We start from the raw sequence: 21,663 nt of genomic DNA on the forward strand, positions 1-21,663 counted from the left end.
GGGGTCTGCGTTGCTGTGCGTGGGCTTTCTTTGCCGTGGCAGGCGGGGGCTACTCTTCGTTGTGGTGTGCGGGCTCCTCACTGAGGCGCTTCTCTCGTTGCAGAGCGCAGGCTCTGGGCGTACAGGCTTCAGTAGTTGCAGCACTTGGGCTCACGAGTGCCCACTCCTTAGCTGTGGTGCGCAGGCTTTGTTGCTCCACAGCATGTGGAATCTTCCCAGACCAGGGACTGAACCCATGTCCCCTGCACGGGCGGGAGGATTCTTTATCCACTGTGCCACCAAAGAAGTCCCAGGATCATACTTTTATCAAACCCAATTCATCCTTCAGTACCCAGCAATGGACCTAGGAGGGCATTAAGCTACAAACATAAAAGTTTTCAGCCCGTACCATTTTGCTGGTTCTTTACCATAGAGGTCTTCCAATCCAAAAACCATTCCTTCATTGCAAGCCTGGAATATTGCCTAGGGTTGCTGACTCTTGGTCAAAGAGGGACTTCCCTGATCGGATATCTTGGCCAAAAGAGCCTCAGCTGCTGGATCTGCTAAGGGAAGCGCCACACTGGCAAAGGGCTGCAGACCACAGGCACTAACTTCAGGGGAACCTGGGAGGTCCCTTTATGGTAGCCAAATTACAACCTGGCCAAAGGGCTCATGAGCCCGCCATTTAGAAAGGCGAACTCTGAAAGTAGACATTTGCAGCAAAGTAAGAGTTTATTGCAGGGCATCAAACAAGGGAGTGGGAGGCAAGCCTCAGATCCACTCCCACTGGGAGTTATTTTTTTTTTAATTTTTAAAAAATATTTTTATTTATTTATTTGGCTGCACCAGGTCTTAGTTGCAGCATATGGGATCTTCAACATTCTTTGTGGCATACAGGATCTTTGGTTGTGGCATGTGGGATCCTGACCAGGGATCCAACTCAGGCCCCTCCTTTGGGAGCACGGAGTCTTAACCACTGGACCATCAGGGAAGTCTCTAAGTTAGGGGTTGTTAAAGGGGAAGAAAAAGATTAATCATCATCTTATGACATTTCTTAATCATAGTACATAGTTTTAGGGGTCAGGATGCCTAAGGGCCACCATGGGCTGGTGGCCCATGACCCAGGGTTCTGCTAGCTCATCTTGCCTGGAGAAGCAACCTGAGTCTGTACATTAACAATGTTATTGTCAACAGCAATTTTAGTCCTCTAACTCTGGGTGACTAGTGCTTAGTTAGTACAGGATTGAGGTCAGAAGGGATAAGATGGGGAATACTTTTGGACAGAGAGGACTTAGAATGGGGACTCAGTTTTAGGCAGACTTGGTCTCATTAGCCACTGTTTTAGCATACAAGACTAGGAGATCAGTTTGAATTGGTGTTGATAATAACAATAATAATAATTATCATTTAATGAGAACTTGGTGTGCTAGCTCCTGTGTCTACATTCTCTCTCAGTAAGGGAAGAATTATTCCTCATATTTTAGAGAAGAAAAACCCTGAGGCTCACTTTTTCGCAGGTCTTATAGCTTAGACTAGATTCTTCTGACATCAAGCCTGAGCACACTAAAGCTGTGGCCACCTTCAAGGATGCTGTAAATAAAATTCTGTTTCTGAGTGGGAGGTTGCACTAGATAATTTCAGAGAGTCCTTTCAACTTTCAAAGTTAGATTAGCTTCAACTAACACTTTCAGACACCGACTAAATGTCAGGTTCTATGCAACATTCTCTCCAGGATATGTGTGGCCACTGGTCTAATTTTTAAGATGCTTCTGGGCCATTTTGCCTGTTCCTGTCCCTCCTATCCCTCTTGGCACCTTGCAGCAACCACCTTCTTCACCGTCCATAAAGATCAGTTCACCTGGATACTTGAGAAAGAAGGCTCTTTGTACACACACCCATCTTTGCTACATGTGTGGTAGGGTGGCTGGGTCATCTGGGGTCAGTCCTTGGCACCAAGGCATTTGCCAACTGCCCTATGCCAATCCCAGACAGAGCCTACCAATCTACTTTCCACAGTCTGGCCAGCCAGGTGAGGATGTGGACAAGTAGACAAAATTCAGAAGTGAGGGAGGGCCAGTCTCATGCCCTGAAAAGCCAGAGGAACTGCAGGATATGCTTAATGATCTTGAACAGAGACTTAACTCTGTTGCTCCTGCCTAGCCTTAAGAGAGTCTGGGAAGCAGAGAACAGAGGGCCCTGGGGACCAAGGGCAGCTCCGTGGTCATGTAGAGGATTCTGCCAAGCATGAAATTAGGCCCAAGTCCCAGGAATTCCCCCTCTAGATTGCTATAGTCAGACCTTTTCTCTTTGTTCATTTTGTAATATTTAAGGTTTTCAAAGCTAATAGAAACAGCAACAAAAACAAAATGTACACCATAGGTTTATACACTAAGGAATCTGGGGAGCTATGATGCATGTAAAAGAATCATGGTGAGGGTATCTAGCTCTTACTTCACACTGTGTTATATTATCTTGTTTGCTTTCACTTTGAGTATTTTCAGGATTTATATTACCTATCCATAGTCCAAGACAAGCCACTGGTTTATTGCTCGTAACCTTCCAAGTATAAGCAGGAATCAGAGTAGTGCAAACACTTCTCACCAAGGAGTCAATCCCCGCACCCAGTGAAGAACAAGCCCCATGACCCTTGCCTTGAAACAGTAGCAGTAAACAGTTCATTATCAATGGTTTCCGTTGGGAGCCCCAAGGAGGGACCCTAGGAAACTTAGAGAAAGCTTCCTGGAGAGGGTGACACTAGAAGCAAAAGAATAGATTTCAAGCAAGAATCTGAGAACTCTTCACTCTTTCTGCCAGGTCACTTTTTTTTTTTTTCATATTTTGAGGTCTCAAACTGCTTTCCAAAGCTTGTGAGAAACAGGGGTAATTTCTTTCCAATTTACAAGGAGGTCAATCAGAGAATGGCTCTGGGATTACCCAAGGTTTTCTTTCAAATTTAAGAATGACCACAGGGTAACTAGATAGGGCAAGACATTTGAATACACAGCACAAAAGACAGACTCTGCCCTTGGGAAACTTGGTATTACTAGGAGATAAGATATGTAAATGAAAATTAAAAAAAAATCAAAAAGGTGTTATGTAAATAATTCAGTTCACAGCTATGTATCCAGGGCTTGTTATCTGCAAGGTGTTCTGTGAGGCATAAGGCAAGGGTACTGCTGTCCAATCGCTCAGTCACGTCCTACTCTGTGGCCCCATGGGCTACAGCATGCCAGGCTTCACTGTCCTTCACCATCTCCCAGAGCTTGCTGAAACTCATGTCCATTGTGTCGGTGATGCCACCCAACCATCTCATCCTCTGTTTCCCTCTTCTCCTGCCTTCAATCTTTCCCAGCATCAGGATCTTTTCTAATGAGCCAGCTCTTCGCATCAGCTAGCGAAAGTATTGGAACTTCAGCTTCAGCATCAGTCCTTCCAATGAACATCTCCTTTAGGATGGACTGGTTGGATCTCCTTGCAGTCTAAGGGACTCTCAAGAGTCTTCTTGATTTCCTTTAGGACTGATTGGTTTGATCTCCTTGCAGTCCAAGAGTCTTCTCCAACACAACAGTTCAAAAGTATCAATGCTTCAGCACTCAGCCTTCTTCAAGGACCAACTCTCACATCCATACATGACTATTGGAAAAGCCAAAGCTTTGACTAGACAGAACTTTGTTGTCTCTGCTTTTTAATATGTTGTCTAGGTTGATCATAGCTTTTCTTCCAAGGAGCAAGGGTGTTTTAATTTCATGGTTGCAGTCACCATCTGCAGCGATTTTGGAGCCCAAGAAAATAAAGTCTGTCACTGTTTCCATTGTTTCCCCATCTATTTGCCATGAAGTGATGGGATCAGATGCCATGATCTTAGCATTCTGAATGTTGAGTTTTAAGCCAGCTTTTTCACTCTCCTCTTTCATTTTTTCATCAAGAGGTTCTTTAGTTCTTCTTCATTTTCTGCCATAAGGGTGGTGTCATCTGCATATCTGAGGTTACTGATATTTCTCCCGGCAATCTTGATTCCAATTTGTGCTTCATCCAGGTTGGCATTTCACATGATGTACTCTGCATATAAGTTAAATAAGCAGGGTGACTAACAAAGGTCTGTCTAGTCAAAGCTGTGATTTTTCCAGTAGTCATGTATGGAATGTGAGAGTTGAACCATAAAGAAAGCTGAGTGCCAAAGAACTGATGCTTTTGAATTGTGGTGTTAGAGAAGACTCTTGAGAATTCCTTGGACTGCAAGGAGAGATCCAATCAGTCAATCCTAAAGGAAATCATTCCTGAATATTTTTTGGAAGGACTGATGCTGAAGCTGAAATTCCAACACTTTGGTAACCTGATTCGAAGAACTGACTCATTTGAAAAGATCCTGATGCTGGGAAAGATTGAAGGTGGGAGGAGAAGGGGATGACAGAGGATGAGATGGTTTGAGTAAGCTCCGGGAGTTGGTGATGTACTGGGAAGCCTGGCGTGCTGCAGTCCGTGGGGTCGCAGAATCAGACACGACTGAGTGACTGAATTGAACTGAACTGAAGCAGGGTAACCTTGATGTACTCCTTTCCCAATTTTGAACCAGTCCATTGCTCCATGTCTGGTTCCAACTGTTGCTTCTTGACCAACATACAGGTTTTGCAGGAGGCAGGTAAGGTGGTTTGGTATTCCTATCTCTTTAAGAATTTTCCACAGTTTATTGTGATCCACATAGTCAAAGACTTTAGCGTAATCAATGAAGCAGAAGTAGATGTTTTTCTGGAATTCTCTTGCTTTTCTATGGTCCAACAGATGTTGGAAATTTGATCTCTGGGTATCAGTGACACCACAAGAGACTGAGCCAGACTTACCTGTGAGTGTCCAGGAGTCTCTGATGGAGATGTGGGTTGACCGTGGCCTTCCATGGGGTCAGAGCACTGACTACAGCAGTCCTGGGAGGCTCAGCGTGCTGGCGTAAGTCCTTTGGAAGGAGGTCACCATTACTGCCATTACCTCCACCAAAGTTTGGCCTCAGACCAAACTACAGGGAGGGAACACAGCCGCACCCATCAGCAGAAAATTGGATTAAAGATTTACTGAGCATGTCCTTGCCCACCAGAGCAAGACCCAGTTTTCCCTGCAGCCAGTCCCTCCCATCAGAAAGGGTCCACAAGCCTCTTATCTTCATCCATCAGAGGGCAGACAGAATGAAAACTACAATCACAGGAAACTAACCAATCTGATCACATGGACCACAACCTCGCCTAACTCAATGAAACTATGAACCATGCCGTGTAGGGCCACCCAAGACAGATGGGTCATAGTGGAGAGTTCTGACAAAACGTGGTCCACTGGAGAAGGGAATGGCAAGCCACTTTAGCTTTCTTGCCTTAAGAACCCATGGATAGTATGAAAAGGCAGAAAGATATGACACTGAAAGATGAACTCCCCAAGTCAGTAGATGCCCAATATACTACTGGAGAAAAGCAGAGAAATAGCTCCAGAAGGAATGAAGTGGCTGAGCCAAAGAGGAAACAACACCCAGTTGTGGATGTGTCTGGTGGTAAAAGTAAAGTCTGATGCTGTGAAGACCAATACTGCATTGGAACCTGGAATGTTAGGTCCATGAATCAAGGTAGATTGGAAATGGTCGAACAGGAAATGGCAAGAGTGAACATCGATATTTTAGGAATCAGTGAACAAAAATGGACTGGAATGGGTGAATTTAATTCAGATGACCATTATATCTACAACTGTGGGCAAGAATCCCTTAGAAGAAATGGAGTAGCCCTCATAGTCAACAAAAGAGTCCAAAATGTAGCACTTGGGTGCAATCTCAAAAATGACAGAATGATCTCTGTTCGTTTCCAAGGCAAACCAATCAATATCACAGTAATCCAAGTCTATGCCCCAACCACTAATGCCAAAGAAGCTGAAGTTGAACAGTTCTATGAAGACCTACAAGACCTTCTAGAACTAACATCAAATAAAAGATGTCCTTTTCATCATAGAGGACTGGAATGCAAAAGTAGGAAGTCAAGAAATACCTGGAGTAACAGGCAAGTTTGGCTTTGGAGTACAGAATGAAGCAGGGAAAAAGCTAACAGACTTTTGCCAAGAGAACGCACTGGTCATAACAAACACCCTCTTCCAACAACACAAGACATGACTCTACACATGGACATCACCAGATGGTCGACACCGAAATTGGACTGATTATATTTTTTTGCAGTCGAAGATGGAGAAGCTCTATACAGTCAGCAAAAACAAGACCAGGAGCTGACTGTGGCTCAGACCATGAACTCCTTATTGCCAAATTCAGACTAAAATTGAAGAAAGTAGGGAAAACCACTAGGCCATTAAGGTATGCTCTAAATCAAATCCCTTATGATTATACATCTTAGAGTGCGAAGTCAGGTGGGCCTTAGGAAGCATCACTGCAAACAAAGCTAGTGAAGGTGATGGAATTCCAGATGAGCTATTCCAAATCCTAAAAGATGATACTGCTAAAGTGCTACACTCAATATGCCAGCAAATTTGGAAAACTCAGCAGTGGCCACAGAACTGGAAAAGGTCAGTTTTCACTTCAATCCCAAAGAAGGCAAAGGTAGGGAGTTAGAGGCAAATACAGTTGTGTCCTTAAGAACTCACCGTTTAATTGGCCGCAGGAGAGGCAGGGTGGCAGGAACAGGAAGCTAACACTTGCTGAAATGTAACAGCTGACACTACAAAGACTGTAGGGCAAAAGGAGTGGAGGGGGCTTGCTGGGACTTGGGAGCTAGACAGATATTTTTCTGAGAAAGCTTCCTGGAGGAGGTAGACAATGTCATGGTGCTGGAAAACAGATGCGACAGAGAAAGAGGAGAAAGAGCACATGAGCAAAACTTTTTCACATACTTGCCCTTCCAGATCGAGTTTAGTAATCACCTGTTCCATGAAGCCTTCCCGGGCACAACTGTCTGCCCCTCTCCCCCAGGCTCTCAAAGCACTCCTGTTACAGAATGTACATTATTTGGTTACTTACTTGTTTGTCTCTGCTCAAGGGCCTCACACCTAAGGAAGGAAGAAAGTAAGGAAGGAAAGAAGGAAGGCAGAAAGATTTGACTGTAAGGTGACTGGGTGCTGCATTCGAGGCGGGGTATAATATTTCTATGTTCACAACTGCGTAACCACCCCCCAGATCAAGTTATAGAAAGCTTCTAGCATTCCAGACACTGTGGACTTCCTCACTGTACCAGAGTCACTGTCAAGAGCTGAACCAGTAGGATGATATAACTGGGAAGTACCATCTGAGGGAATTATGAAAGAATTTCAAGCATTTGGGCTGGAGAAGCCAAGTGTGGGGGTGAGGTCATTATGTGTGTGAGGGACCAGTGTGCACAGAGCAATTAGACGTGTCCTGTGGGTGGCAGTGGGGAGCCACAGGAAGAAGCATCTCAGTTCCGCATAAAACGTTTCCTACAACCAGAGGTGATTCTCGTTGGAAGCAGACCCCCGGAAATGATAAGTGAGGTCCCCGTCACTAAGAGGCACCAGTCCAGCACTGCACTGATGAGCATTTATCAGCAGTGATGGGGTGGGGACAGGGGACTCCACTGGAGATAGCTCCTTCCAACTCTGAGCTTCCGGAATTCTTTGAGAGTGGCAGAGAGGACTCAGTTAAATGTTTACAGTTATTATTTGTTTTTCTCCCCCTCCCTAGAGGATCACGTTTTGCTTAATTGCAAGTCCTCTGCAGGCCCAACATAATCACTACTGAACAAGGAACTGTCATCAACTATAGGCCAACCAAGCCAGAGGGATCCTGGGGCTCCCCGGCCCGGCGCCCACACCCTGGGAGACGGGGCAGATGCTAGGGCGCCCAGTGAGAGGGGACCGGCACGAGCAAGAGAGGCTGGCTGCCTCCACCACGTGTCAAACCATCATGCGGACACCCACCCCCTTATCTCCTCCTGTTTCAGCCTTGGTCCCCGTGGGGGGCGAGTGGTCATGACCTCACGGCTCCTGCCACTACTAGAGCGCCTGGGCTGAGGTGACCTGAGGGGCCCCTCTGCTCTGCCCCAGAGGTCAGCGCAGGACGGGTGCCTGGCTCCCTCATGAGCAGGACCACACAGGACCCAACAGCCACATGGCCACCTGGGGGGAGTAACAGCCTGCGTCAACTGCAGGCGCCTGGAAGGACTCCCAGTCTGGAGTTTAACACCCTCCCACTCCACCCCCCAGCCAGCACTTCTTCCAGCGAAGAAAAAAAAAGCAATTTTCCTCAGAACTCTTTTTTTTTCTTTCCCTCGAGGACGATTTTAGAATTCCTCCAAGTCACTACCCTGCTCTTCCCACCCTCCTCTCGCCCCCTTCTCAATAAGGAGGAAAGGAGAGAGATGCGTCTGGAAGAACACCTTCGTGTTCCTCCATCCCACCTGGACAGGGCACCAAGGAGATGTGTCTCAGGCCCTTCTGCTGAGCTTAGAGTGACTACCTTTCTGGTGAAAGTCAGGAATACTCTGCCAAGAAAAAAAACGTATGCAGGAGATTTTTGCCTTCTATTCCAGGGGGAGACCGGGCGCTGTCGGACGCCCGAAGTCCATCAGTGAAGCCCCTAGTTTAGGGGAGAGGGCTCGGGGTCCCTTCACATGAAAGCACAGGCCAGAACGGGGCCTGGGGAGGGTTTGCAGCTGCAGCCTCAGAGAAGCGCCTGAAGACCACGCTCCCGGTGTCCTTACCGGACGTCTCGGGCTCTGTTTGCCCAGTTCGCCGACGGGCGTCCAGGGCCCTCCGACCCTGGGGGGCCGGATAAGGAGACTGGAAAGACACGGAACTGGAGGGAGAGGGGGTGGGGGTGACTAGTGGTTCCCGCAGGGTCTCCCGTAGCCGGGGGAGGGTGGAAATCTGAGTGCGGGGAGGAGGCGAGACCCGCGCCTGGCACCGCGCGGGGAGGGCGCGGGCCCGGTCGCGGTGCCCACGGCGCCCCGGGCGCTCCCTGGGCCCGAGGGCGGGGCCCCTCGCCGGGAGGCCCCTCCCCGCCCGCCCCCGCCACTCCCCGGCCCCTGGCTCCCCGGCCCGGCTGGCCCTCCCGCGGGCAGGCTGGCGAAGCGGCACTCCGGCACCGCGCGCGCCCGCACCAGCAGCCGCGAGCCCGCCGGCCGGGGCCATGGGCTGCGACGTCCGGGTGTCGGGGCTGCTCCGCCGCAACCTGCAGCCCACGCTCACCTACTGGAGCGTCTTCTTCAGCTTCGGCCTGTGCATCGCCTTCCTGGGGCCCACGCTGCTGGACCTGCGCTGCCAGACGCGCAGCTCGCTGCCCGAGATCTCCTGGGTCTTCTTCTCGCAGCAGCTCTGCCTCCTGCTGGGCAGCGCCCTCGGGGGCGTCTTCAAGAGGACGTGAGTGCCAGTCCCCGGCCCTTCCCGTCGCCCTCGTCCTGCCCCCCGCGGGGCTCGCGCCGGGGGTCGTCCCTGCCTCCGGAAGGCCGCGACCACCCCTCCCCGCCCCGCCAGCCGTTCCCTGCCTTAGCCGGAGGGCTGCCTCCCTACCACCCGCCCCCCCCCCAGGTCTCCCCCCAAAACTCTCCCCGAGGACTGAAGGTGACTTTTAGATTATTTTCTTGCCCTTACTCATAGACCCAGCCCTCATCCTGCTTATTCCACCCCAGCCCCCGCCCCCCGCCCCCCGGGGAGAGTGGCAGCGAGCTCGCAGAGGCAGCCGGGTCGCCTCTGGCACGAGCCGACTGAGGTCTGTCCGTAGCCCCTGCTGCCCGGGGCGGAATTGGAAGTGAGGTGGCAGGAGAGGGAGTGGATCTCAGGGGCTGTGCCCAGCGCCAGGGCTGGCTGCAGCTGGACAGAGTGCCCTGGGGCGGGCTCCACTCAGATCCTCAGCTCCAGAGCAGCCAGCAAAAGGTGTCCCTTCCCGGGTGACCACTGGGCTGGTGAGTGCTGTGGGGTCCTGCCCCTGGGGGCGCCGGGCTTCCGGCACTGGCCCCTGCAAGCAGCACCCTTCTGCCTCTGAGACAGGCAGGACCTCAGCGCCGAGGTCACCAAAGGGGAGGTGCAGGGTGACCCACCCATCGCTTAGTGAGGTGACCATCTCTGGCCTCCGCCTCTCCCACCCCATGTTCCTCCTGCCCAGCGTCTGCCGGAGGGCAGGGTTCTGGGCTGTCTGGCATGGCCCCCAGAGGTTCCCCTTTGCCTACCATTGCAGAGCCTCATCCTCCAGGCTTGAATTGGACAGGGTCACCTCCATGGAGCCCTTTGGAAAGGCAGCAGGATCCACTCTCCTGATGCTCCGGGGAGAAGAGACCCACAGCAGGGGCTAGATGACTTGCAAGTCAGAGGCTGCTGGCGGTCTCCCTAGTCCTGGCTTCTGGCTGGGTGGTTTCCTGGACTGCTTGGCCTCAGACAAGCAGAAGCCTGGGAACAAAACCACAGGGGTGTGGGGGTGGGTTTCTGGGCCAAAGGCGCTGCCCTTCGGCTCACTGCTAGAGGCGTCTGTGAGTTGGGTCCCCTAGAGTTGATGGAGAGGAGCACAGGTGTCCACACATGGAGAGCCACTTTAAGCCATCCGGCTGACCAAACGTGATCAATTCGGGAGTGATTATCCCCACGACCAAAATCCTCTTGTAAACCAAAGAAGTCTCCTCTGAAGAAGCAAGTGTCCTTATGGACACTAGTGTTTCTGTGGGTTTTGTACAAGAGTGGATGCGTGGAGAACTCAGAAAATCTTAAGAAAAAGCTCAAGATTCTTTCTGATTCTGCCTACAGGTTTCATTAGAAATCATTCCGGGTATTTTTCTCTTTGTTTTTAAGTATTTTGACTTACAAAAGCTCCCTTACCTGGAACTTTTTAGAAACCTGTGTAGGGCAAAGAACAGGAAGAGGAATGAGGATAATTTTAAATGGCAGGTTGGCATGCCAGGATTTGTGAGAACAGCAAAGATACACACCCAGCTGGGCTGGCTCTTCCTTACCTGCCCAGTGCCTCCCTCAGGGCTCGGTACTCAACGAGGGGCTCTGAACGGGCAGTGGGAAGGGTCTTGGCATGGGAAACTGGCTCATGGAAAAGGAGAATAGTCATGATAGCAATAATAACTTGCTTTTTTGAGCATTTAGGCCATGCCAAGCACTGTTCTTACTTGGGCTTCTGAGGTGGCGCAGCGGTAAAGAATCCACCTGCCAGTGACGGCATGCAGGAGACACAGGTTTGATACCTGGGATGGGAAGATTCCCTGGAGAAGGAAATGGCAATCCAGTCCAGTATTTTGCCAGGAATATTCCTTGCGCAGAGGAGCCTGACAGGGTCTCTAAGAGTCAGACACGGCTGAGCACACAGGCCCTGTACTCAGTGCTTCTTTCTCGGTAATGTTCTTGTATCAACTCATTTAACCTTCATGACAATCCTGTAGATAGGGTCGTGCTACTATCTCCATTTTGTGCAGGAGGCTGAATCACAGGGAGGTTAAGAAACTTGCCCCAGGTCACAGAGCTATTAAGCTGGCCAGGATATGAACCCCCACATTTGTGTCTAGAACCAGATAGTTTGGAAATGCCTCTTGCTTTTTCATAAAAAAGCGAGCTGACTCATAGTAGTCCGCTTCAGCTCTGCAGGGTATGAGTTACACCGTATGCTCTCCAGGCAGAGGCACACGGTCCATACTCATGGGCTGAGTATCCTTAAGGAGACACTCCTGGGGAGGAAACTGTGGGCTTCTGGGGCTTCCTGCTGGGACGTGATGGGTGGAGGTCCGACAGGGCAGGGGGAGTATGTCCCATCTGTGATTTAGGCTTAGATTGTGACCCTCAGTCCTCCCACTGCAAGACAACATGTCCTAATCCTATCCCTTGGTTAAGAGCAAGGTAGACTTCAGTGGAAGTAGAGGGAGGTGGCAGGAGTGGCCTGTGCGCAGACAGGAGTCGTCACCTACCTACAGCCCTACAGCTCATCTCAATCCTCCCTCCCTCAGAGCAAACAGAACCTCTGCCAGCCTGAAATCGGCCTCTCAGACTGGGCTCCTTGGGGTCTCACCGCGAGCTAAAATGCTAATACGCCGCTAGTGCTTTCCAGCTTAAGTGATTACTGCAAGTGTGCGCTAGTTCTGCGGTGGGGGTTGGTGTAACAAACTGGGACGGGCCAGCTGTTGCGAGGGAGCGGGGGACGTGTGGGATGGCACACAGCAGGGAGGGGAGAGTCACGGCAGCGCCCTGTCTCTGGGGCTCCTGCGTGGGTCCTGCCCAGTCCTGGGCCTGCACCCAGGGGCTTCTTGTTGCCTCCACAGGGACTCTGGAGGGACTGGGTGTGGAGACCTCAACGTCAGTGCGGGCGCAGAGGAGGGCAGGAGCCCTCTGCTCACGGGGGCCAGCGCTCTCTCTCTCTTCTGACATAGCCGGAGAGCTCCAAGGAGGCACTACATGTAGGCCGAGAGGGAGAAGGGTGTATTTAGGGCTAGAAGAAGCTGGACTTGACCGTCCTTAGAAAAATTTTATCAAGAGCAGGAAACTTTCCAGAAAAAAAACCCAAAGACACCTAGTTGGCAGGGTGTGTAGATATGTGCCTTGTCAGACAGGAAGAAGGGGTGGGTATTTAGACAAAAGGTTGGGGTTTTGTTCCTGGTTTCACGGGGACCTGTCTTACTACCCTGTGCAGTTTGGGAGACCCTTTTATCTCAAAGCTATCGGGGCAGATAAATGACTTTCAGAGCTTCCCCAACCTTTCCCACCTTACCTGGGCATCTCCTCTGCATGTGTGCTCTTAACTGAAGGCTTGAGTTCGTCTTCTCTTTGCTCTATTAACTATCTTTTTCTCTACCTTTCTTTTTTTTTTTTTCTGAATTTCTTACAAGTCCCACCTTCCCAAGACCACCTCTGACTCTCCCCTGCCCACTGCATGAAACCTGTTCTCCATGGACATTTCCCCAGGCCACTCTCTGACCTACTTGCCCAGGATCCTGGCTCCCTGTGGTCCTGGGAACACAGTATGAAAGCCAGTTCCCTTATCTGAGCCAGGCCTGGGTTGGTCTCCCATCTAGAAAGCCTCCTCCTCTCCCGCCAGCAGCTTGTCCACCTTCCAGCATGCCGCAGACCTGGGCTTTAAAAATCTGTCTCCACGGGAGATAGCATCTGGCCCAACAGTTTCACTCCTAGGTATATTCTTCAAAGAACTGAAAACATGTCCACATAAAAACTTGTACATGAAAGTTCATAGCAGCATTATATAGCATGATAGCAGCTATTCATAACAGCCAAATGTTTATCCGCAGATGGATGGGCAAACAAAATGTGGTCTGTCCACACAAAGGAATGTGTTTCAGTCATAAAAAGGCATGAAGTCCTGACTCATCCTATAAATGGGTGATCTTTGACAATGTTATGCTAAGTGAAAGAGGCCCGTCACAGAAGACCACACACTCTTATGGTGCCATTTTTGTGAAAGTCCAGAGTTGGGAAAATCTCTAGAGACAGAAAGTAGATGAGTAGTTTCTTAGGGCTAAGGGTTTGTGCAGAGAGGAATGGGGAGTGACTGCTAATGGGTGAAGGGTTTCTTTTGGGGGTGATATAAATGCTCATAGATCATGGTGATGAGTTCATAACTCTGAATAAATTTTTGAAAAAACACTTAATTGTGTGCTTTGAATAGATAGTTTATGGCATGTAAATTATATCTCAATTTTTTTTTAATTAAAAAAATCTCAAAACCCATCCTAGCCTTTAATTCACTAATTTACAAATATCTCTTGAGCCAGCCCCTGTTTTCAGAGTGAAAATGATGCAGGTCCCTGCTCCTAAGGTGCTTACAGCCTAGAGGACTATTTTAGTAAGATGAAGGAAATAAGGTAAGCAAGTGGAGTTACAGAGTTGGGATTACTTCAGCTCCGTGGGGAAGGCCTCTCTGAGCTGACTCCTGAAGTCAGGAGAGAGCAGTGCAAGCAAGGGGTGTGGGGAGAGGTGCTTCAGGCAGACTACAAGCTTCACCGGCGTGCAGGGAGCACTCGGTGGGGGCCCAGCACTCGCCGGGCCAGGGGACGTCGTCACGCAAGGGTGCTGCCCTGACCTGGGCAGCCGCCTCGTTAGAGATCCCTCCCAAGTCAGGCTCCCTTGTTCCTCCTTCAGGGTCCCCTCAGCCTTAGCAGAGTGTGTCAAACGGGCTGGGGTGTGAGTGCGGGGGTGATCCCGCTGGAGGGGTGTGAGTGCAGGGGTGACCCCGATGGAGGCTTCTCCTGCCCCTCCTTCTGGGTGTCAGCCCTGCCCTTTCACCCAGGCTGGAGCGGAGCCTGCAGCCCGCCCTTGCCCCTGTGGGGGTGGAGAGGGGCTAGATGCCTCTGACGCCGCCTGGGTCTGCCTTCTCCCCTTTGCCTGGTCCTTCAGGGAGGAGCTTGTCCAAGGTGGACAGAGGGACTCCCTTGTGGCAGAACTGTGAGGGGAATGTCGCACATTCTTCCTCATACCCGAGCAGTCGGGGGTGGGACCCCAGCTGACATCTGCCTGTTCAAGCCCTCCCCCTGTTTCGGAGCCAGGCAGCCCCTGCTCTTATCGCAGAACCAGAACGGCCAGCACAGGTGCATGAGGGGTCACAGGTGCCCTCTGGGCAAGGCCGAACCCTGAGCTGAGCTGTGCTCAAGGTCACGCGGCCAAGGTGGGCGGCAGCTCAGTACTGCCCGCCAAGAGGGCCTGACTCTGCTCCCGCCCCCATCTGCACCTTCTGTGTGGGACCGTTAATAAGTAACTCGGACATTTCTCCGGCTTCCCGAGGAAGGGCTCCCCAGACTGTCTTGGGGGACCAGGGCCCCCCCTCTTTCCACCGGCCTGCACTGACTTCAGGACCCAGGCCAGGGAGGGACAGGCGGTGACACCACCCTGGCCTTCTCCCAGGTCGGGGCCAGAAGCCGGGTCCGTGCTGGCCTGTCTCCCACCCGTCTCATCTGGGCTGCCTCCCGATGTGTAAAATGCGGGTAGGGCTCTTCGGTCCTTGGTGCCACTCTGGCAGTTTCCGGGCCAGCCTCGCAGGATCACCCCAGAGGGCTTGGCAGCGGGAACCAGGGGCGGGGCCGGGGGTCAGGCATGGAGCTGGCTCCAGGTCTCTGACCCTGAATGCCGAGCGGGCCAGTGTGTTCCTCCTCCGGGAAAGCCCGGGACCTGCAGGTGAGCTGCAGATGGCTGGGGGTGGCAGGGGACAGCTGCCAGTGAGGAAGCAGACGGGGGCCAGGGGACGTCTCGCTCCCTCCGCACAGGAGCCTTGCAAAGCACCTCTCACCATCCTCGGTGTACAGAAGAGAAACTGAGGCTCGGAAGGGCTCAGTGTCAATGCCTTGCCCCGAGCCACCCCCTGGGAAGCGGCAGAGACGGGCCTAGGACCCGAATTCTGGTTACAAACACATCCGTGCTGCCAAAGCGGCAGTGACCTTGGAAAAAAAATGCAAAGTGTTAGTTGCTCAGTTGTGTCTTACTCTTTGCAACCCCATGGACTGTAGCCCGCTAGGCTCCGCTGTCCATGGAATTCTTCAGGCAAGAATCCTGGAGTGGGTTGCCATTCCCTTCTCCAGGGATCAAACCTGGGTATCACGCATTGCAGGCAGACTCTTTACTGTCTGAGCCACCGGGGAATGACATTATTATTATGTAATTTTCAATTACCCACAGTCTTGGAAGGGGCCGTTGACCAAATCATTGTGACCAGGCCAATTAGTGTATTTCAGTCTAGCTCTAGGATGTCTCTAGGATGCCTTTTTTCTTGGCAACAACATTATCATCCTAAAGAAATTTGTTCAGGCTGATTTTTGGAATGACCAGGCACAGCCCCGCCAAAACAGCTGGGGCAGGTGGGCTGCCTGGGATGCAAACCCAACGTTCGCTGCGGTGCAGCTGTCCCCATTTCCTGGGAAATGGCTTCCACCCCCTGGCTGCCCCCACCCCACCCCAGGGTACCCCAGGAACCCAGCTGGCAAGCTGTAAGCCCAAACCATGGCCCGGGGTTGGCAGGCGCTGGCCCGGCTTGGCCCAGGGTTGGCAGAAGGGACTTCCCAGGCCAGCCTGCCTCCAGCCTTTCCTTTCCAAATTCTCTTTCCATCCCTCCCTCCTGCCTGTCCCTGGGCCTGGGAACAAAAGGGCCCCCTCTGGATACTGGGTGTCCCTCTCTAGAACAGGAAAGTGAGAAGGTACCCACTGGAGCGAGGAGAGGCCTGGCAAGGCTGCCCACTGGCCCCCAGCCCTTCTGAGCCCCAGCCCTGTCTCCCGAGCCGCCTGTTTCACTCTGCACCGTCTGGCCACCTGGCCCACTAGACTCTTTATCTTGTTACTCCTGTCTCCTTCTCTCTGTCACCCCCATACTATCAGCCTCCTAACTGTCTCTGATCCCTTTGTCCAGGCCGTGGTGCGTGGGGTGATAAGACAGCCCTTCCTCAAGCATTCCCATCTCACTGGCATTATTTAGTAACCCCAGACCAGACGCCTCAGGGGATGGAGGTCTAGGCACAGTCTAGGTGTGGGTCCCGCAAAGAGCAGAAGGCAGCAGTTTCCTTAGGAAGCTTGCGATGGAGCCAGCATTATCCGGAAGCAGTTGGAGCTCCCATAACGCCAGCAGAGGGTCCACTCGGTTCCAGCGACTATAGCCGTTTGCCACCGCTTCGTAAGTCCAAGGCCCTGCAGAACCCGGCCTCGTGCTCCCTGCTGGCTGCTCCCCTCTCAGCCCAGCAGGGTCTGTGGCCCAGCACCACCCTTTCTACGCACACACGTGTGTGCCCACACTCCTCCAGGGAAAGCAGCACGGGGTCGGGAGCAAGTCAGCAGCCCCGGGCGGTGGTCCGGGATCTGTCCACTGCTTTCTTAGCCCTTCTCCTAACTGTCTCTGATCCCTCTCTGGCCTACGTTTCCTTGTGAGTCACACAAGGCCCAGTTGCAAGGGCCAGCTCACAGCTTTGTTGTGTGCGCCAAATGTCTTGGACACCGTGAACAGGTGTCTGCTGTTCTCGTGTCCGCCGTGATGTCAGCTCTCCCTTCTTTCCCCCAACTTCCCACACTCCCGCCCTCTCAGTTCGCTGATCCCAGGTCGGGCTCCCTCTGGACTCTACTACCGGGCTGGTTAACCATGCTCATCCAGGTTTTTCAAGACAGGAGTGATAGTATCACGTTTTCAGGAGAGCATTTTTGTACTTGGGGCATCTGTGCTTTAGCAGAAAGCGATGGGTGAGGAATGTCGGGTCCATGGAGTAGCTCAGGCGGGGACCCCCTGTCACCCCTGAAGTCAGGCCACCCTGGAGGCTGCCCAGTCAATCTTGTGCAGGGAAAGGAAGGGGAAAGAGAGCTGAGAGGCCTGTCGGCCTGCGAGGTGTGGGCATCGCCTCTGAGCCAGTACCAGGAGACGGCCCACCGGGGAGCAGGAAGCAGAAGCACGTGAAGCGCGGGGAGCAGGCCGGCTGTCAGTGCCCGCGGCCCGCTGTGCACGGGGAGCAGGACGGGGGCTGGGGCCCTGAGCAGGCCTCCCCGCAGCATGGCCCCCTCTTGCTTGCCTCTGGTGGTCAGTCTCCCCTGCCTTCTCACACACAGCTCAGAGCTGGGAGTTGGCAGGGGTCACCATGGGTAGACCAGCCTGCAAACAAGAAATTGAGGAAATAGCAATCCATTGCTATCAGCAGAGCCCGTCTGATAACGGATTTAATCAAAGATGAAACGAGATGAAAAGCTGAGCGCCAACAGGGTCAGAGGCAAGAACTCCTAGGAGAGGACAGCCTGAAGGGTCTCTTGACTCGCTTGTTGTCAGTGAGCTGGAAATGCAGGTCTTGACATGTAAATACTGACTCTCACCAACCCTCTCGACCTTCTAAGTCTGGACAGCCAGATGGAGGTGCCTAGGGCTCTCCAACTTCTCATAATCTGAGGTGCTTCCTCCACAAGCCCTCCCTTCCAGAACCTTCTTCTGCCCACTCTCCTCCCCCCCTGCCCCCACCTTAGCCTTTCAGACTGGCCCCGGAAAACATAAGGCTTCCTTCCTTTCTCGAGAGTCTGGTTGCTGGACAGGGTGCACCCGAAAGACCTCGACAAAGCCCTAGGCTTCGAGGCACATGTTCACTCACTCAGCTGCTGCTCTGGGCTCCTCTGGGGAAAGCTCTCAACCCAGACACCGCTCGGTGGGGATGGCTGAGGGCCTCTCTTCTGGACACTTGCGGGCACGTAGAAGGGTCACCAGATTACTCGGATATCTGGGCTGAGGGCTTGGTTTGGGCGGCTTGGGCCTGGCGCCTGCAGAGGGCCCACCTGTGTGTGTGTGGGGGGGGCCTGGCCGTGCTCCCGGGCCCACCTCCAGCCTCACACAGGTGGCACAGCTCCCCAGAGACGCTCAGGACCGATTCACCCCACCCCTTCCCTGGGAGGGATGGAGGTATCTGTGCATATATGATGAACTGTTTATCAGCAAACAGTTCAAAGTAAAGGATACAAAATCACTTTTATAAGTCCAATAATAGCAATTATGCTTTGTGAAACGCCCCTTACATAGTTCTCACGACCACCTGTGCGGCAGGGATTGTCACTGGGGGAGACTCAGACATCTTGCCCACAACCTATAGCTAATAAGCAACAGAGCGCCTCAGCTCCCTTCGCCCTCTGACCAGAGGATGACAGGAATATCTCGGCTTCCCTGGGGGTCCGCCCAGCGAGTGGAGGATGGGGCTGGGGGGGTCTGCAGCCCCGCCCACTGACCTCGCCCCCCACCCTGCAGCCTGGCCCAGTCGCTGTGGGCCCTCTTCGCCTCCTCCCTGGCCATCTCCCTGGTGTTTGCCACCATCCCCTTCTGCCGGGATGTGAAGGTGCTGGCCTCTGTCATGGCGCTGGCCGGCCTGGCCATGGGCTGCATCGACACCGTAGCCAACATGCAGCTGGTGAGGATCTACCAGAAGGACTCCGCCGTCTTCCTCCAGGTGAGCCCCCAGCAGTCCTGGGGCAGGGAGGGGCGGGGCTCCGAGGAGCGCCCTCAGCCCTCTGCCCGGGCCAGGTGTCCCTTCCTCACGGCCAGGACGGTGACCTGGAAGGAGCAGCAGGGTCAAGTTCAGAGTGACCACTGCCAGCTGGGCCACACTGGCTGTCATCTCTGGACTTGGGTGTTTCACCTCTGAAACGGGGTGATGACAGCTGTGCGCAAAGGGTCACAGGAATCTAAGTGCTGACGAGAAAAGGCTCTTTGTAAATTGGGAAGCGGCGTGATGGGAGGACTTGCTGTTCTCTCGTCTCCTCCTGTGTTTCTTCTTCCTTCCTTCTCCTCCCTGTTGCCCAGGACTTTAGTCCAGCCCTGCCCTTTGTCAAGCCCTCTTCCCTTTGGGGTGTTACCTGGTGGATTCTGGCATGGGGATAACCCCTGGCTGAGGGTTAAGCTTTGGGAAAGAAGAGAGTGAGGGAGGGGTTGGCCGCTGTCACCAAGTTATCTCAGGCAGGAAGGTGGGGACAGGAGCTTCACTCCTCACGCCTCCTGCCTCCCATCCTCTGATGCTCCCACAATGGGGGTCATGCAAAGCCTGAGCCATGCCTTCACCACCACCCCCCAATTCTCTCCCCCTCCAGGTTCTCCATTTCTTTGTGGGCTTTGGTGCACTGCTGAGCCCTCTCATCGCTGACCCTTTCCTGTCTGAGGCCAGCTGCTTGCCTGCCAATAGCACAGCCAATGCCACCTCTGGCAGCCACCTGTTCCATGCCTCCAGGGTCCTGAGCCGTCAGCACCCTGAGGCCCAGCCTTGGCCCAACCGGACGCTGCCTGGGTTGCCCTCGCAGGATGGGGCAGGGACCCGTGTGTCCTATGCCTTCTGGATTATGGCTCTGATCAACGTGAGTGGCCCTGGGCAGGGTTGGGTGAGGGCTAGTGGACAGTCCCTTACCAATCCATACTAGCTCCCAGTACAGATTCTTCCGTTTCTGAGAAATGGACTGGGGCTGAGATGTGCCTTCAGGAAGGCAAGAAGATGGGAGAGCCGACCCGCAGGGATTCATCCTGACCACAGGGAGTCACAGGAGATCACCTCTAAGGTCCTTCAGTTGTGATATCCTGGGATTGCGATTCTCCAAGGAGGTTAAACAGTGAGCAGGTTTAGCGCCATGAGATCAGAGTGGACTTCCAAGTCCTTGGAGCTCCCTAAGGAAACCAGCTCTTCTCCTCCAAGGGCAGGTGAATTGGGCCCTGGGACAGAGCCCTGCAGGACACGCCAGGCTCCCCTCCGCAGTCCTCAGTCACTAGTGGGCGTCTTCCGTTGCTGCTGTGAGGTGGGCCCCCATGGAGGCTGGAAGATGGACAAGATGACCTCCAAGGGACCCCACGTGATGTGGCTGCCCTGGTGGGGACAGACGGGGACAGACCGGGGTGGATCCCAGGGCCCTCTGCACCCCAGCTCTCATGCTCCTCTGCCAAGTCAGGACTGGCCCGTATCCTGCTGGAAACGCCCCCCCGGGGCCCTGCAGCCTAGGTTAGCCCAGGCTGGGGCCAGAGGGAGAGGTTAGGGAACCCCTGCCAGCTCCTGGCCAGCTTAGGGACGATGGCTGGGAGCACCAGGAGCAGGCGCTGGGGTGGGGGTAGTCCAGGTGGCCATCTGCCTGGCCATGGGATGGAGGTGCCGCATAGTTTATCACCCTGACTTGGAGTCTGTTAGTCTAGTTACCCCTCCCAAGGCAGGCAGGCTGGGCCTCAGAGCGATGCCATACTGGTAACATTGAAAGAGACCTCTGAGGACACTCAGTCCCACTAAACAGTCAGACCGTCACTGGCTCCAGGGCCTGATAAAGGGGCCAGTAAGAGACTTGACCAGGCTGGAACCCTGACTTCCGGCACAAGCTCCCCCCAGCTGCCCTGTGATCAACTGCTCATTTCCCTTCTCTTCTGTAACATCCCCTGTACCAGAGTCCTCATGGGACGGCCTCAAAAGTGTACCCCTCTCCCCCTGCTCCTTCCCTTTTCTTCCCATGCCCATCATTGTTTGGGGAACAATGCCGCTTCAGGCCTTGCCCTCCAAGGGGGACCTCGGAAGGCAAAGTGCCCTGTCAGTACAATGTCAAGGCTGAGACTCTGGGACCAGGAAGCCGGAACGTCCCGCCAGCTTAAGCCTGAGGTCTGTTTTCTCTTGCTCCATGAGGCACAGACTGGAGGCACTTTGTTTGCTGCAGGATTTCCGGACTTTTTCCATTGGTTTGTGTCTGAAGATAAACAGTCCACCCCAGAAGAGAATGGGCTAAGCGTGCATGTGCATGTGGGCAAATGCAAACACTCAGGCCAGCCCACCTGGCATCCTCTGACTTTTAAGGTGGAGCCTCTGCTTCTTGGACGGGCTCCTAATAAAGGTCCACTGTGTTCCCACTGGCAACATCAGCCAACCCTGGTGAGGTCCTTCCCACCACCCACCTCTCTGCGAAGCCCGACCTGAGTGAGCACACCTCTTTTACAGCTGTTTCCCCTTGGCCTTCACCCAGGCATTCTGCTGCCCAGGCCTCTGCGTGTGGGTTTCCTGTTTCCCCCATCAGATTGGAGAGAGGGCCTCACCTCCTGCCTCAGACCCAGGGCTTCGGAGGCAGGGGCCGTCTCCTCCATTCAGGCAGGGTTTATGGCTCTAATGTTGCTGGGGTGTGCCTAACTGACATTAATAAGTGGAAAGAGGCTCCCAAGGTGCCCCCAGGGAGGTGCCAGCACAAGGGAGGCGTTCAGGTGACTTGGGGAAATGCCTGTGTGAGCCAGCCTGTCTCCAGGTGAGGTAGAGGCTTGCCCAGGGC

At 53.3% G+C, this 21,663-nt stretch overlaps 1 protein-coding gene and 1 long non-coding RNA gene across 3 annotated transcripts in view; one reads left to right on the forward strand and one right to left on the reverse strand.

The window, feature by feature from the left end:
• On the reverse strand, nucleotides 1-10,329 carry LOC133068947 (uncharacterized). Of its 2 annotated transcripts, XR_009695726.1 has the most exons (7): nucleotides 10,131-10,329; nucleotides 9,154-9,312; nucleotides 8,667-8,761; nucleotides 6,971-6,999; nucleotides 6,598-6,780; nucleotides 4,818-4,927; nucleotides 1-4,038 (listed from the first exon to the last, which is right to left on the reverse strand). It is a non-coding gene; the product is annotated as an uncharacterized LOC133068947 (long non-coding RNA). The 2 variants fall into 2 exon arrangements; XR_009695725.1 differs by lacking the exon at nucleotides 6,971-6,999 and having other exon boundaries at nucleotides 6,598-6,937.
• Nucleotides 9,095-21,663, forward strand: part of MFSD4A (major facilitator superfamily domain containing 4A) — a 24,070-nt gene continuing 11,501 nt past the window's right edge. Inside the window, exons 1-3 of the mRNA XM_061159915.1 lie at nucleotides 9,095-9,324; nucleotides 18,641-18,839; nucleotides 19,477-19,737. Coding sequence (XP_061015898.1) covers nucleotides 9,095-9,324; nucleotides 18,641-18,839; nucleotides 19,477-19,737 — 690 coding nt within the window. The remainder of the gene's footprint in view (nucleotides 9,325-18,640; nucleotides 18,840-19,476; nucleotides 19,738-21,663) is intronic.

The sequence above is a fragment of the Dama dama genome, chromosome 14 (assembly GCF_033118175.1).
Source record: "Dama dama isolate Ldn47 chromosome 14, ASM3311817v1, whole genome shotgun sequence".
Lineage (NCBI taxonomy): Eukaryota > Metazoa > Chordata > Mammalia > Artiodactyla > Cervidae > Dama > Dama dama.